At 45.1% G+C, this 17,472-nt stretch overlaps 1 protein-coding gene across 3 annotated transcripts in view; it reads right to left on the bottom strand.

The window, feature by feature from the left end:
- babam2 (BRISC and BRCA1 A complex member 2) overlaps positions 1-17,472 on the bottom strand; it is a 168,746-nt gene that overhangs the window by 71,328 nt on the left and 79,946 nt on the right. For all 3 annotated transcript variants that reach the window (XM_078398779.1, XM_078398777.1, XM_078398776.1), the window contains exon 7: positions 1,551-1,660. In XM_078398779.1, the coding sequence (XP_078254905.1) occupies positions 1,551-1,660 (110 nt within the window). The remainder of the gene's footprint in view (positions 1-1,550; positions 1,661-17,472) is intronic.

Genomic DNA, 17,472 nt, shown 5'->3' with positions numbered 1-17,472 from the left:
TCCCGACCCGAAACGTCACCTATCGATTTTCTCCAGAGATGCTGCCTGACCCGCTGAGTTACTCCAATATTTTGTGTCTGTCATTAATATCACAGACCTTTCTGTTCAGTGCTGTCTAATGTCGAAACAAACATTGTTCAGTTCGTAGTCAAAAGTTTATTGGGCTGTCTTATTACTTGACTTGTTGACCCAAAATTTAATCTGCTTGTATCAGCTCAATATCCTACTCAGATCATTCTGCACCGACTCGACTTTGCTTCAGATTGCCTGGAAATCTCTTTCCCGACCTCAACATCATCTCCAAATTCTGTCTTCTTACTTTTAAGTTCCTTTCCAGATCCATGGCAAACAGCAAAGACTGCATTGCCTCACATCCCAGGGGAAGCAGCGTGCGGTTTCCTGCCATTCTGACAGAATGCCAATGACGATCATCCTCACTGTCATCCTACTGACCTTGCCATCTCTCAAAACCTCTCAGCTTGCATCGCGTCGATCACAAACAAGGGCATCTGACAGATTTGGTTGGAGGAGTGCAGTTTGGGGTTGGCCCCTTGGGTACGAGATAAGAAATAAATCCCACGTAGAAGGATGAGAGGGGATCTTATCGAAACGTATAAGATTATTAAGGGGTTGGACACGTTAGAGGCAGGAAACATGTTCCCAATGTTGGGGGAGTCCAGAACCAGGGGCCACAGTTTAAGAATAAGGGGTATGCCATTTAGAACTGAAATGAGGAAAAACTTTTCCAGTCAGAGAGTTGTGAATCTGTGGAATTCTCTGCCTCAGAAGGCAGTGGAGGCCAATTCTTTGAATGCATTCAAGAGAGAGCTGGATAGAGCTCTTGAGGATAGCGGAGTCAGGGGGTATGGGGAGAAGGCAGGAACGGGGTACTGATTGAGGATGATCAGCCATGATCACATTGAATGGCGGTGCTGGCTCGAAGGGCCGAATGGTCTCCTCCTGCATCTATTGTCTATTGACACTGAAGACCTCTTTTTACAAGACTTGAAAAATTGGAATTATTTGGTTTGAAATATATTAAAAAACATATGCTAAAGCAATCTACTGAAGGCCAAGTGAACACCTGATCACTGGTTCTCTAGACTTTAGAGATACAGCGCGGAAATTGGCCCTTCTGCCCATCGAGATCGTGCCGACCCTACGATCACCCCGTACACCAGCACTATCCTACACACTAAGGACAATGTACAATTTACAATAGCAAATTAACCTGTGCGACTTTAGATTGTGGGAGGAAACTGGAGCACCTGGAGAAAACCCACGCGGCCAGAGGAAGAACGTATAAACTCTGTACAGACAGCATCCGAGGTCAGGATGGAACCTGGGTCTCTGGCGCTGTGAGGCAGCAACTCTACCGGTGCACCACTGTGCCACCCTTAAACTGAATGTAGCATAGATTTGTCTTAATCTACCACACATTCCAATTTCTAAAAAAGAAAGGAAAGATCCAGGGAAAATACAGCGGTAAAGTTGTAATGGAGCTGAGATTTTTGGCCTTTCAACTGGGATTGCAGAAACATTAGACTCACTGTTCAATCCGAGGAGACAGATACAGTTTGGGAAACACTTGAGTGGCTTCAGCATCCTCAAAACTGACAGAGAGGAGAGCAACATCTTCTCCCGGGTCCACAATTGTGTCCTGCAAGAGAGAATAACAGGAATATTATCAATACCAGTCCCGTCATTGTGTGGCTCATTGAAATGTCTTGGAGTTATTCCTTATTACAACCTACAAGACCTCAGCGGCAAACCAGGCAGACAAAGTTATCTTGAACTAAACGGCTGTGAAGGTGGATGAAGGCTGCAACAGATCTATCAGCTCCAATTGTCTTGCTTCCCTTGCCATTGGAATTATTTGATTGATTTGTGAAGGACCGCGTGCTTCTTGGAGTGCAACAGCAAGTACACGTTAAACAAACACACGCACAGGCGTCTTCATTCTGACATCCGAACATAGACCATCATCCTCGACCTCGAAGGATAGCCACCACGACGATTCCTTAGCAGTGGAACTACCCGTTCCCACCCCTTTGTGGCATCAATGATGCCTGTTGACTTCCAGATAATGTCCACTCATGTAAGAGACTTGGTATTTTGCAAGATCCCCGTTTGCCTTGCATTTACACGAACAACTTCATGCAACAACTCTGCAATTTCTACTTACACCTGCTTGAGATGCATCTCTTGATTTTTATTTGCTTAATTTCTCTCCACTTTAACCTTCTGCCACCATTCGGCCCATCGAGTCTACTCTGCCATTTAATCATGGCTGATCTATCTCTCCCGCCTAGCCCCATTCTCCTGCCTTCCCCCCATAACCCTTGACACCCGTAGTTAAATAAATACTGTCAGTGAAGATTGGAAATAAAGTTGACGAAGCTTTGATCCTTCACGAGAACTGGGAAACTGAAGCACTAATTTTTTGCACACCTCCAAGTTATTACACTGTGTCTGATGTTCATGATGTGGTCCCCTCAGTGAACAAACCAAAACACGAGATGGCCAACACCTGCAGAACACCTCAATTTTTTCCCTGAACACCTCCATTTGATCCGCAAAGCCTACACTAAGCTTCTAGTTAGTTGTCTGTCATCTACCTCAATCAAATTTCCTCAAACTCAACTGCAACAAATCTGAAATCATCATCATTGGTCCAAAAACGCTCACCAAATCCACCCAAAACTTCATCCTCAATATTGATGGTCTCCCAGTATCCACCTCACCTCACATCCGGAATCTTGGAATCATCTTTGATCAAACCCTCTCCTTCGACAAACACATCAAACACATCACAAAGACAGCCTTCTTCCACCTCAAAAACATTGCCCGTCTCCGTCCATGCCTCTCCTCCACAGCTGCAGAAACCCTCATCCACGCCTTCATCACCTCCCGTCTGGACTACTGCAACAGCCTCCTCTATGGCGCACCCTCAAAAACCATCGGTAAACTTCAATACATTCAAAACTCCGCTGTCCGTCTACTCACCCACACCCCGATCCGTGACCATATCACCCCCGTCCTTTACAAACTCCACTGGCTCCCCATCCCCCAGAGAATCCAGTACAAAATCCTCCTCATGACCTACAAAGCCCTCCATAACCTGGCCACATCCTACCTGACCTCCTCCACAGGCACACTCCCACCTGCACCCTCCGCTCTTCTGCTGCCAATCTCCTATCCCCCCACATCCGGACCAAACTCAGATCCTGGGGGGACAGGGCTTTCTCCATCGCTGCTCCCACCCTATGGAACTCACTACCTCAAACCGTCAGAGACTCCTCCACACTCACCACATTCAAAACATCACTGAAGTCTCACCTGTTCAGTACTGCCTTCAACCACTGAAGGTCACCCCACCTTCTGTCTCCTTTCTTTGTTCGTTTACTTATTTATCTATTTATTCACTTCCCTATGTTCTCTAAATCCCTGTAAAGCGTCTTTGAATATATGAAAAGCGCTATATAAATGTAATGTATTATTATTATTATTATTATTTGAATTCTCTGTTCCACTCTCAATCTTATCTGTTTTCTGACCTCCAACATTGCCCTAATAATGCCCGCATCAGCTCGAGGTACAGTAATTCATCGTGCACCTGGCCGCATTGCAGCCCGTGAGATTGAACATTTCCTCTGTTCTTGCTGCCTTCTCTGCAACTTAAAACCTACTCATACCCTCACACTGGAAACACTGAGTGAGTGGGTCGAGCAGCATCTGCGGGGAGAGAAAATGAATTCATGTTTCAGATCAGGAAGGATATTCTTGCTATTGAGGGCGTGCAGCGTAAGTTTACTAGGTTAATTCCCGGAATGGTGGGACTGTCGTACATTGAAAGACTGGAGCGACTAGGCTTGTATACACTGGAATTTAGAAGGATGAGAGGGGATCTTATCGAAACATATAAGATTATTAAGGGATTGGACACGTTAGAGGCAGGAAACATGTTCCCAATGTTGGGGGAGTCCAGAACCAGGGGCCACAGTTTAAGAATAAGGGGTAGGCTATTTAGAACGGAGATGAGGAAAAACGTTTTCAGTCAGAGAGTTGTAAATCTGTGGAATTCTCTGCCTCAGAAGGCAGTGGAGGCCAATTCTCTGAATGCATTCAAGAGAGAGCTAGATAGAGCTCTTAAGGATAGCGGAGTCAGAGGGTATGGGGAGAAGGCAGGAACGGGGTACTGATTGAGAATGATCAGCCATGACCACATTGAATAGCGGTGCTGGCTCGAAGGGCCGAATGGCCTACTCCTGTCTATTGTCTATTAAGAACCTTTCAAGTTCTGACGAAAAGTTAGTGACGTGAATCAATGTCATTTTCACTCCCCTCAGATACTGCTCAATCTACTCTGCTCTTCGGGTTTGTTCTGCTTTTATATCTATAACATTAAAACCCGACTGTGGCTGTGAAGTAGACAACCCTTAAATCAAGGAAGAGCTAGTGCAGGTACACCGTCGATTTTCCGGCACCCTAGAGCCTTGCCGAATTATCCATTTTGCCAGACTAACAGAGGTCACGTAATAATAATTCAACAATACACCTCTGACCCATGAATTATACCACTCCCCTGTCTCTCAAGCACCATGGACTGCTAGAAACTTAAATAAAGAATTAAGAATTAGCGAAGAAAAAAACAATTAACTTTTTCAGGATGAAGACACGTGTCCTGCAAGAGCCTATGCCACCACATGCAATAGAAACATAGAAAATAGGCGCAGGAGGAGGCCATTTGGCCCTTCGAGCCAGCACCGCCATTCATTGTGATCATGGCTGATCATCCACAATCAGTAACCCGTGCCTGCCTTCTCCCCATATCCCCTGATTCCATTAGCCCCCAGAGCTCCATCTAACTCTCTTTTAAATTCATCTAGTGAATTAGCCTCCACTGCCCTCTGTGGAAGAGAATTCCACTTTGTAATTTTGTCCGGATTAAAGGAGATGCCGGACCATCAGTTGCTGGAATATCAGTGGTGGACCTGTATTGTCATTCTTTGTAGACACAAATTGCTGGAGTAACTTAGCGGCACAGGCAGCATCTCTGGAGAGAAGGAATGGCCGACATTTCGGCTCGAGACCCTTCTTCAGACTGATGTTAGGGTAGTGGGCGAGACAGAGATAAAATCCCCTCCCCTTTCTGCGTTCCGCAGAGACCGTTCCCTCCGTAACTCCGTGGTCCACTTGTCCCTTCCTACCCAAACCACCCCATCCCCGGACACTTTCCCCTGCAACCGCAGGAGATGCAACACCTGTCCCTTTACCTCCCCCCTCGACTCCATCCAAGGACCCAAACAGTCTTTTCAGGTGAGACAGAGGTTCACCTGCTCCTCCTCGCTGGAGTTTAGAAGGATGATCATTGAAACTTATCGAATAGTGAAAGACTTGGATAGAGTGGATGTTGAGAGAATGTTTCCACTAGTGGGAGTCTAGGATCATAGGTCATAGCCTCAGAAATAAAGGATGTTCCTTTCGGAAGAAGATGACAAGGAATTCCTTTAGTCAGAGGGTGAAGAATCGGTGGAATTCTTTGCCACAGACGGCTGTGGAGGTCAAGTCAATGGATATTTTTAAGGCTGAGATTGACAGATTATTGATTAGTACGGGTGTCAGGGGTTATGGGAAGGCAGGAGAATAGGTTCAGGAGGGAGAGATAGATCATAGCCACGATTGAATGGTGGAGTGGACTTGATAAGCCGAATGGCCTAATTTTGCACTATCACACGGCCTTGTGATGGATATCATAGAACTAAACAGCACAGAAACAGACTCTTCAGCCTATCTTGTCCATACCAACCAAGCTAACATACTGGGCTAATCCCATTTATCCGCATTTGGCCCACAACTCTCCGAATCATTCCTATCCATAAATCTATCCAAATGCCTTTTAAAAGTCCTAACTGTTTCTGGTTCTATAGCTTCTTCTGACATTCATTCAGATATGCACTACCCTCACAGGTTTCTGCAGAAGTAACACTCAATGGTTCAAACCCCGGGCGGCATGGTGGCGCAGCGGTAAAGTTGCTGCCTTACAGCCGGGTTTGATCCCGACTACGGGTGCTGTCTGTACAGAGATTTACTTTCTCCCCGTGACCACGTGGGTTTTCTCCGAGATCTTCGGTTTCCTCCCACACCCCAAAGACGTGCAGGTTTGTGGGTTGACCCAAAATGCCGGAGTAACTCAGCGGGACAAGCAGCATCTCTGGAGAGAAGGAATGGGGTCGAGACCCTTCTTCAGACAGTCTCGACCCGAAACGTCACCCATTCCTTCTCTCCAGGGATGCTGCCTGTCCCGCTGAGTTACTCCAGCATTTTGTGTCTACCTCCGACTTAAACCAGCATCTGCAGTTCTTTCTCACAGGTTTGTAGGTTATTTGGCTTGGTATAAGTGTAAATTGTCCTTAGTGCATGTAGGATAGTGTTAATGTGCGGGGATTGCTGGTCGGTGCGGACTCGGTAGGCCAAAGGACCTGTTTCCACACTGTTTCTCTAAAGTAACCTTCTCCAAACATCCCTAATCTCGGTCAATCCATTAAATCTTGCAAAGTTCCTTCCTTGCTCTCCACAGTACTGCGTTCTGAGCTTTTACACTCACTGGGATCGTTCAGTCCGCAGTGTTGTCAGATATTAGATTTAGAAGTCTTCACACTTTCCAGCCTTGGATTCCACTGGAGAATTAGTTGAATACTCCGATTATACCAAGCAGTTCTATTCCGGCATATTGCTAACATGCTAATGTTTTTATAAAGTTGTGGCAACCAAAATATTTTTGGTTGAGTTTCAAAAGCTGTCAGGCAATCTAAATCAGTGTAACATACAGCTCTGAAGAGCGGTAAACACCCTGATTAAAAATCTACACCCATAAATTAAATCATAGGTTGAGATTAAGGACAGGTTTCTACTAGTTTGAGAGCAGCTGCTTGGACTTAGATCAATAATCGAGCAGGGCACAGAGAAGCTGACTGTTCATCTGCGGTAATCACTGTTGATTTATTAAAGCTTCACAATACGTACAATCTACACAAGTACCAAGTGCTTCAACCGTGAATTTAAATAGACTGACACAGGTGCACAGAAACTAATTGGGACTCGGATTAAAAAGCAGTTTCACAAATTATTTGTTTGTAATTCCAATAGTTTTTCAAATAATGTAAACAAAATTACACGAGGATGAAAAGAAGTCTTCTTTATGATTCTTTATTCTTCCAAATAGTCACTTTTGCTAAGCCAAATAGGATGCACTGTGGCACAGCGGTAGTGCTGCTGCCTTATTGCGTTAGAGAGCCGAGTTTGATCCTGGCGAAGGGTGTTGTCTGTGCGGAGTTTGCACGTTCTTCCTGTGACCGTGTGGGTTTTCTCCGGGTGCTCCGGTTTCCTCCCACATTCCAAAGACGTGCAGGCTTGGAGGTTATTTGGTTTCTGTAAATTGTCCCCAGTGGGTAGGATGGGAACGTGGGATAACATAGCTCTGGTGCATGGATGGTGTGGACTCGGTGGACCCAAGATTTAGATTTAGAGATACAGCGCAGAAACAGACCCTTCGGCCCACCGGGTCCGCGCCGCCCAGCGATCCCCGCACATTAACACTATCCTACACCCACCAGGGACAATTTTTACGTTTGCCCAGCCAATGAATCTACAAACCTGTACGTCTTTGGAGTAGAGCCTGTCTCTACGCTGTATCTCTAGAACTATTTCTAAAAATTAGATACAAATTTAAGTATTCTGCTTTGCAGATCATTTCAGTCAGAGAGTTGTGAATCTGTGGAATTCTCTGCCTCAGAAGGCAGTGGAGGCCGATTCTCTGAATGCATTTAAGAGAGAGCTAGATAGAGCTCTTAAGGATAGCGGAGTCAGGGGGTATGGGGAGCAGGCAGGAACTGGGTACTGATTGAGAATGATCAGCCATGATCACATTGAATGGCGGTGCTGGCTCGAAGGGCCGAATGGCCTACTCCTGCACCTATTGTCTATTGTCTATTATCACAATAACGTTATAACTAAGATATTTTAAATTATTGGTATATTTAATTTGTCATCCTTGTGCCACCAATGCATTTGCTTTAGGTCACCAAAAGGAATGTTGTATTATTAACTGTTTATTTAATTAATAGTAAGACTTATTTTCATTCAAAACACCACTGCAACACTTATGATTATGGAATGCCCTGACTCATAGCTGGAGGATCACAACAAAATGCAAAGTTGCAACTTTGAATGAGTGTAATTCTTCCTGTTTTATCAGTATCCATTAGAACTGTACACTATTATATCCAGATGCAAAGATGATATTGCATGATGCACCAAAGAGGAAATATGAAGAAAATATCTCCTTGATTTTTTAGATTTAGATTTAGATTTAGAGATACAGCGCAGAAACAGGCCCTTCGGCCCACTGAGTCCGCACCGCCCAGCGATCCCCGCACATTAACACCATCCTACACCCACTAGGGACAATTTTTACATTTGCCCAGCCAATTAATCTACAAACACAAACCTGTACGTCTTTGGAGTGTGGGAGGAAACCGAAGATCTCGGAGAAAACCCACGCAGCTCACGGGGAGAACGTACAAGCTCCGTACAGACAGCACCCGTAGTCAGGACCGAACCCGAGTCTCCGGCGCTGCATTCGCTGTAAGGCGGCAACTCTACCGCTGCGCCACCGTGCCGTGATCACCAAAGGCATCCATGCCACAAATACATGAGCGCAGCGGTCGAGTTGCTGCCTCACAGCGCCAGAGACCCGGGTTCCATCCCGACTACGGGCGCTGTCTGTGCGTTCTCCCCGTGACCTGCGTGGGTTTCTTCCGAGATCTTCGGTTTCCTCCCACACTCCAACAACGTACAGGTTTGTAGGCTGATTAGCTTCGTGATATTTTAAATTGTCCCTCGTGTGTGTAGGATAGCGTTAGTGTGTGTGGATCGCCGGTCGGCGTGGACTTGGTGGGCCGAAGGTGCTGTTTTCGCGCTGTATCTCTAAACTAAAACTAAACTTGTACACATTGCAATCCAAATAAAAATTTGTGCTTTCAAGTAATACATTGAATAATTACAAAAATATCTGCAGCATGTCAACTAATGCAGGTGGCAAATTGGGGGGGAGGGGGGGGGGAGTCAGTCTACCCCACGACAGAAGGGGGAAGGGTTGTACAGTTTGATAGCCACAAGGAAGAAGGATCTCCTGTGGCGTTCTGTGCTGCATCTTGGTGGGACCAGTCTGTTGCTGAAGGTGCTCCTCAGGTTGGCCAGTGTATCATGGAGGGGGAGGGCTGTATTGTCCAAGATGCTCCGCAGTTTGAGGAGCATCCTCCCCTCCAAGACCACCCTTTCAGGTGAGAGGTCAACGATTTGATCTTTGAAGGAATCTCAGGGGCAACTTTGTCACACAGAGGATGGTGGGTATATGGAATGAGCTGCCAGAGAATGTAGTTGAGGCAGGTACTATAACAAAATTTATAAGATGCTTGGACAGATACATTGTTAGGAAACGTTTAGAGGGATATGGGCCAAATGCAGGCAAGTGGGATTAGTGTGAATGGGGCATCTTGGGTCGGCTTTGGGCAAGTTGGGTCGAAGAGCCTGTTTCCGTGCTGTATGAGAGAGAGAGAAAGAGAGAGAGAATGTTCGTCAATCACCGAGAAGATGAGGGAGGGATGGATGGGTAGAACAAAGGAATATCTCAGGCAGGATGAGATCAACTGAGTTAATGTGGGAGTTAAAATCAGATGATGCTTGTTAGTCTGTGTTCTTTATTACCTGTAAAAAGCCTTGGGATGTGCCCAAATGGCAGAAATGGCCAGTACTGATAGAAAGAACGCGTGGATTTTCTCCGAGATCTTCGGTTTCTTCCCACACTCCAAAGACGTACCGGTTTGTAGGTTAAATAATGTAAGAAAATAACTGCAGATGCTGGTACAATTCGAAGGTATTTATTTCACAAAATGCTGGAGTAACTCAGCAGGTCAGGCAGCATCTCAGGAGAGAAGGAATGGGTAACGTTTCGGGTCGAGACCCTTCTTCAGACTGATCAAGGGTCTCAACCCGAAACGTCACCCATTCCTTCTCTCCTGAGATGCTGCCTGACCTGCTGAGTTACTCTAGCATTTTGTGAAATAAACACCTCCGGTTTGTAGGTTAATTGGCTTGGTAAATATAAAAATTGTCCCTAGTGGGTGTAGGATAGTGTTAGTGTGCGGGGATCGCTGGGCGGCACGGACCCGGTGGGCCGAAAGGGCCTGTTTCCACGCTGTATCTCTAAACTAAACTAAACTAAAGAAAGAACTGGGCATGTCTCACATCTTTGTTAGCAGCAACACATAACATAGATAATGAATAATCTGATTCTGTGCCACAATAACTAATTTGGTCTCGTCCTAAATAATATAGAAATATTCTCTTTATTTGTCCATCCCTCTCCTACCTTCTCTGCCACATGAAAACGAACATTTCTTTCTCTCCCAGTTCTAATGATGAATATTTCTCTTCCTATGAATGCTGCCTAACCTACTAAGTGCTCTAGCATTCCAGAGGAGGTTTACAAGAATTATTTCAGGAATAGGTGCGTTAACTTATGATGAGCGTTTGACGGCACTGGGCCTGTACTCACTGGAGTTTAGAAGAATGAGGGGGAACATCATTGAAACGTACCAAATAGTGAAATACTTGGATAGAGTGGATGTGGAGAGGATGTTTCCACTGGTGGGAGAGTCTAGGACTAGAGGTCACAGCCTCAGAATGAAAGGACGTTCCTTTAGGAAGAAGATGAAAATTAATTTCTTTAGTCAGAGGGTGGTGAATCTGTGGAATTCCTTGCCACAGAAGGCTGTGGAGGCCAAGTCAATGGATATATTTATTAAAGCAGAGATAGATAAGATTCTTGATCAGTACGGGTGTCCAGAGTTATGGGAAGAGCAGGAAAATGGGGTTAGGAGGGAGAGATAGATCAGCCATGATTGAATGGCGGAGTAGGCTTGATGGGCCGAATGGCAGAATTCTGCTCCTGTCACTTAATCTGTTTTTAATCCAGATTTTCAGCACCTGCAGCATTTTAAAATTTCATGTTCCTTTTGGTTTCAAGATCCAGGGACAGCTCTGACCTGCAATTTACAGCTTTAACATGTTTCTTTGTTTGCTCTCTCTCTGTAACAGCCCCCGTTAACCTGTCACAAGCTTCAGTGTTGTAAGCACTGCAACCATCTTGGCAAATCTTGCTTCATACTATCTGAATATTTTATCTGATTTACTCCCTCTGTGACCTGTTTTCTAGCTTTCCAATGAAGTCTTCAATCAGAAACGTTAATCGATTTCTCTCCCACTGATAGTTTAGCTTAGAGATACAGCATGGAAATAGGCCCTTCGGCCCACCAAGTCCATGCTGACCAGCAATCACCTTAACACTAATTCTATCCCACACATTAGGGACGATTTACAGAAGTGAATTAACCTACAAACCTGCACATCTTTCGAATGTAATCAGAGCATCCAGAGAAAACGCACGCGATCACAGGGAAAACGTTCAAAGTTTGTACAGACAGCACCCGTCAAGTTCAAACAAGGGTCTCTGGCACTGAAAGACAGCAACTCTAACATTGCCCGGCTGAAGGATAGAGCAATAGGAAAGGTCTGGGCTTGGGAAGCGTGCAGGAGAGATCATTAACTAGATGTTCCAGCTTTACATTCCGGGCTATTTCACCCATGATAAAATGTTGTCTGGACCTCTAAATGCACCTAACAAACAGACTTACAGATGAAGACAAACAGAAAATGCTGGAGTAATTCAGCGGGACAGGCAGCATCTCTGGAGAGAAGGAATGGGTGACGTTTTGGGTTGAGACCCTTCTTCAGACTGTGTCAGGGGAGAGGGAGACACAGAGATAATGGAGGGTAAGGTGTGAAAATGTGACATCAAAGGAGATGTGACGGAAAATGTAGGATAGATACGATACAATAGAACTGTAATTATCCCAGGAGGGAAATTGATCTGCCAACAGTCATGAAACACAAGATCATTGTTAGCTAGCAGAAGGTGACAACGGAGCATGCAGAGATAAGATTTAATCAGGGGGACAATCAGACTGGTCGGAGAACTAGGAAGGGGGAGGGAGAAGGAAAGCAAGGGTTACTTGAAGTTAGAGGAATCAAAATTCATACCGCTGGGGTGTAAGCTGCCCAAGCGAAATATGAGGTGCTGTTCCTCTAATTTATGCTAGGCCTCACTCTGACAGTGGAGGAGGCCCAGGACAGAAAAGTCAGTTTGGGAATGGAAGGGGGTATTAAAGTGCTTAGCAACCGAGAGATTAGGTTGGTTCAGGCGGACTGAGTGGAGGTGTTGTACGAAACCATCGCCGAGTCTGCGCTTGGTCTTGCCGATGTATAGGAGTCCACACCTGGGACAGCGGATACAGTAGATGAGGTTGGAGGAGGTGCAGGTGAACCTCTGCCTCGCATGTTTTTGATGGCAATCTGTTCGATGACGTTGAGCTTGGCAGTGGTAAGGCCTTCAACGTTGAGCTGCAGTAGCGCTAAACCTCGACAGTTGGCGGCATTTGACGGTGCCGCCTGGCCTGGGGAGGCGTGGCGTTTTGCGATCTGCAGACTTGGCAAAGACATTAGTTTGGCTTTAAGGACATGAGCCTGTAAGCTACTCGTGGGGGAGGCTGCGTAGAGGCTGTCTTTGTCTTCCTCACGTGGAGACAGTGGAGCACATAGTCACCAGTTGCCCCAAATACCGCCCACCGAATGGTGAACGAGTTCTGATTGACCTGGACGATGACACGTTGGCCTGGCTCGCCTCAACGGAGCTGCAGGTCTGAAAGACATGCGACAGAAGAAGAAGAAGCATGAAAAGACCATTAGGGTCCTTGGACGGAGTCGAGGGAGGAGGTATAAGGACAAACAGACTTACTCCAGGAAAATTTCCATTTCACTGAACCCGAGAAGTAAGCGAGACGGAGTAAATAGTACGGACCCACAAGTATATTTTGAAGTATAATACGCCATAATATATCTCTGTGTACTTCATACGATACTTGAAGGGTTTTTTATTCTCCAGGCGAAGAAATTGAATTAAGCAGCTTTGGAATAAAAAAAAAATATATATATAGTAGAGAGGTTCTCATAAGATGCACACTGAAAAACATTAGGTCAACTGACAAGCAAGAATATTCATATAGTCTTGGAGCCGAAGGCAGGTATCTTGGGGCACCGAACGAGGAACATGAATATGTCAGAATATGTTTGCACTTGAAAAATTGAGGTTTTTGGCACATTACTGCACATGAAAAGATAATTGCAGTTTCTTTTTTTTTTAAACGTATGTGAGGTAATATTCAGTTCGCCATTTCCCAAGGCACTCTCTCCTGGCTTCCCAAAGTTGATCAACAGAACAAAAATATTGCTGGAAATCTAATTTCGGGAGCAGCCACATACATCAGCAGGGTGAAATAAGCATTAATACTTTCTTCATCCCCGTGTTTTCCTTTGGAAAGGCTTCCCATTGCACAGGAACTTGGTCCACAAGCCCAGTCAGAACTTGATTACAGCCGAGATAGCCATGGAATGCAAAGCTATGAAGCAACACCAACATTTATTTCAGCTGACAGCATGCAGTCCAAGAGTGCACTGGTAAACCTAAGGGCAGAAATTTGCCTTGCTGTATATGGAAAAGAACTTGAGTGCAATGTTCAGCTGTTATTGTGTTCTACATCTTGTACATGACTTACATGTACAGTAAGCATTTGGTCCAAAACAGATTTGAACTCAGTGCAGACTGATGTCAGGCAATGGCTTATCTATGCCTCAACAATTTCATCAATCCTTCTTGCTACAATGCTGCATTTCCCTTTCAACAAACCTCCTGCTCAAACGGAGTTATAGTCACACAGCACAGAAAGCAGGCCCTTCGGCCCAACTTGCCCATGCCGACCAAGATGCCCCATCTACGCATAACCAACCAACCAACCAATGTTTGGCCCATATCCCTCTCAACCTTTCCTATTCATGTGCTTGTCTGAGTGTCTTTTAAATTCAGTAGACTTTAGACCATAGAGTGTGAGTGTGGTTAATGGAGATGAAAGGACTGCGTTTTGTTGGATAGACCCCCCTCCCCGCTCGTGAAGGCAGTAAATCCAGAGCCAATGTCTTTAGGAGCGGAAATGCCTTTAGAAGCTTGTCGAAGTTGTTGTAATCTAAACGTGAAAACAGGCCCTTCGCCCCACTGAGTACGCCCTAATCAGAGATCACCCCATACATAGCGTAAGAAAATAACTGCAGATGCTGGAACAAATCGAAGATATTTATTTCACAAAATGCTGGAGTAACTCAGCAGGTCAGGCAGCATCTCGGGAGAGAAGGAATGGGTGTCAATTTGGGTTGAGACCCTTCTTCAGACCCCATACATAGCACTATCCGACACACTAGGGACAAATTGCAAGCTACAGAAGCTAATTAACCTACAAACCCCTACATCTTTGGGGCGTGGGAGGAAACCGGAGCACCTGGAGAAACCCCACGCAGTCACAGGGAGAACATACAAACTCCGTACAGACAGCACCCGTAGTCAGGACTGAACCTGGGTCTCTGGCGCTGTATGGCAGCAACGTACTCCTGCGCCACTGTGCCGGCCTATATATGCAGTGATAGTGCTTGCCTTGACTACCTCCTCCAGTGGCCTATTCCATATACTAATCTACAAGTCAAAAGGAAGCAGTTCAACATACATCATCCCAACCCCAGAACCAAGCATATTCTAAATTTTGCCATCAAATTTCAGTACTTGCATACGAGCTTGTTTAGAGATCCAACAAACCATTTTGGACTCATTCACTACAGTGTAGAAGAAAATACACTCGACATGTTCAAAGCAAACATCTCTAGGTCTCGACCCGAAACGTCACCCATTCCTTCTCTCCAGAGATGCTGCCTGTCCCGCTGAGTTACTCCAGCTTTTTGTCTCTATCTCGATTAACCTGCTCCTATGCAGAATCATTATTCAACAATAAAATAACCATGACAGAAATGCAATGAGCCACCTTGCATAACTTATTTATTCACAAAATGCTGGAGTAACTCAGCTGGTTCGGGTCGAGACCCTTCGTCCCACCAACCAGCGTATCCGCAGCTCTGCTCTTGCTCCCCCGCCCCCCACTCGTAACAAGGACAGAATCCCCCTCGTTGTCACCTTCCACCCCACCAGCCAGCGGATCCAACAAATCATCCGCCAACATTTCCGTCACCTACAACGGGACCCCACCACTGGCCACATCTTCCCATCCCCCTCCCCTTTCTTCGTTCCGCAGACCGTTCCCTCCGTAACTCCCTGGTCCACTCGTCCCTTCCTAACCAAACCACCCCATCCCCGGGCAGCATCTCTGGAAAACATGGATGTTTCAGGTCTAAACCCTTCTTCAGACTGATTGCAAGGGAGGGGGGGGGGGGGGGGGGGGGGAAAGAATGCTGGAAAAAGGGAGAGGCAGGACAAAGTGTGGAATAGAAACATAGAAAGTAGGTGCAGGAGTAGGTCATTCGGCCCTTCGAGCCTGCACCGCCATTCAATATGATCATGGCTGAACATCCAACTCAGTATCCTGTACCTGCCTTCTCTCCATACCCCCTGATCCCTTTAGCCACAAGGGCCACATCTAACTCCCTCGTAAATATAGCCAATGAACTGGCCTCAACTACCTTCTGTGGCAGAGAATTCCACAGTTTCACCACTCCATAGGCATGTAATAGGTGGACACGGGGGGGGGGGGGGGGGTGGGGTGGTTGTTGATCGGCAGATGTTTGGAACAAAGGCCAGGGATAAGAACAATAGGTGTGCAACAGGTTTGGAGCTGCAGATTGTCAAGCCAAGGAGAAGAAAGTAGCAGGGAAGGATGGGGCGAGGAACAGAAGAGAGAAATAGGTGGGAGTCCAGGTGTGGCCCAGGAGAGGGAGGGGATTCATTTGTAGGTAGGGGTTAAAATGGTAAGCCCAAGCACATGGCCACCCTGATTTGCTGGTCTCTTGCATTTCACTCGGCACTGCCAGATAATGATCAAGAGTAGGATTGTGGCAAGGCTTTTTTTTCTCCTCCGTGTACTCACGAAGCCAGCTAACTCAGCACAGATCCAAAAATGAAGAAAACATTCCCTTTACAGTGTTGTTAAGTCTGCTTTTGACTTTCTCCTCTAAAATATTGCCATAAAGTAATTTAATTTATTGAAGTAATAACTATACGAGGGGCAATCCCAAGTACAGCGTCCACATTTAAAAGTATTGAAGTAGCTTTAACATTTACGATGCTCTGCTGGTTAAATTTGCAACATTTAACACAATGGAGAAAATTAAATTGCCAAAAAAACTCCTGTTGTGATTTCTATGGAAAAAGCATTTTCATATATGATTTATTGTAAACTAGCATCTGCAGTTCCTTGTTATTACATTTTCACATACAATGTTATGTATCGAGTTCGAACCATTAGATATATCTTGAACCAAACATGGTAAACATAGGGTGTAGGAAGGAACTGCAGATGCTGGTTTACACTGAAGATAGACACAAAATGCTGGAGTATCTCAGCGGGACAGGCAGTTTCTCTGGATAGAAGGAGTGGGTGACTTTTGGAGTCGAGACCCTTCTTTGGACTCTGGGTAACGTTTTGGGTCGAGACCCTTCTTCAGATTCAGTGTTTGAAGAAGGCTCCTGACCTAAAACAACAGCCTTTCATTCTATCCAGAGATGCTGCCTGGGCCGCTGAGTTATCCAGCATTTTGTGTCTATCTTTGGTATACAAAGGATCAGGTCCTTAAATTAGTGAATCAATCTCTTAATTAGTTCATCACTTCTGCTTCATAATGTTTTCATTTTTTTACCCACTGCAGTTCTTTGTACAAAAGTCCTTGTGCCAATTTAAATGTTCTCTTTCGTGTGCATGCAAGTTATTAATTATAAATGCTTTCAAAACAGTAATACATCTCTGGCAGGTTTGTTTTCTCATTCCAGAAATCAGAGCCAATATACTTATCTCCTTTTATTACTTGTATTTAACATGGGTGTGGAATAAATGTTCCAGTACTCAATGATTCGGATTATTCAGAATCTCTCATGAACTCATTCACCTCAAAGCCTGTGTTATGAACAGGCCAATATCACAATTTGACAATATGCCAAGTGCACTAATATGCTAGATCCACATTAAACAGGCCTCCCACTACATTAGTTGCAAACTTCAACATGAAATTTATTTTTACTTGTTCGATAGTTAAACAGTATTTTAATTTGAGAAACAAACATTAGACATTGGATCCCTTTGTCAGTACAAAATCAATAAATTGTACAACTTAACTGTACCACAACAAAAACTTCATTCAAGATTATGCAATGCTATGTAGTTCTAAATTTGTTTTAGTTTTAAATTTGCTCCATCAGGACATTTTTTAAGTCAATGAAGAATTCTAGCACAATTAAAAGATGACTGC

This window comes from Rhinoraja longicauda, chromosome 5, assembly GCF_053455715.1.
Source record: "Rhinoraja longicauda isolate Sanriku21f chromosome 5, sRhiLon1.1, whole genome shotgun sequence".
Lineage (NCBI taxonomy): Eukaryota > Metazoa > Chordata > Chondrichthyes > Rajiformes > Arhynchobatidae > Rhinoraja > Rhinoraja longicauda.
The sequence above is the reverse complement of the archived record's forward strand: the minus strand, read 5'-3'. Positions and strand labels throughout refer to the sequence as shown.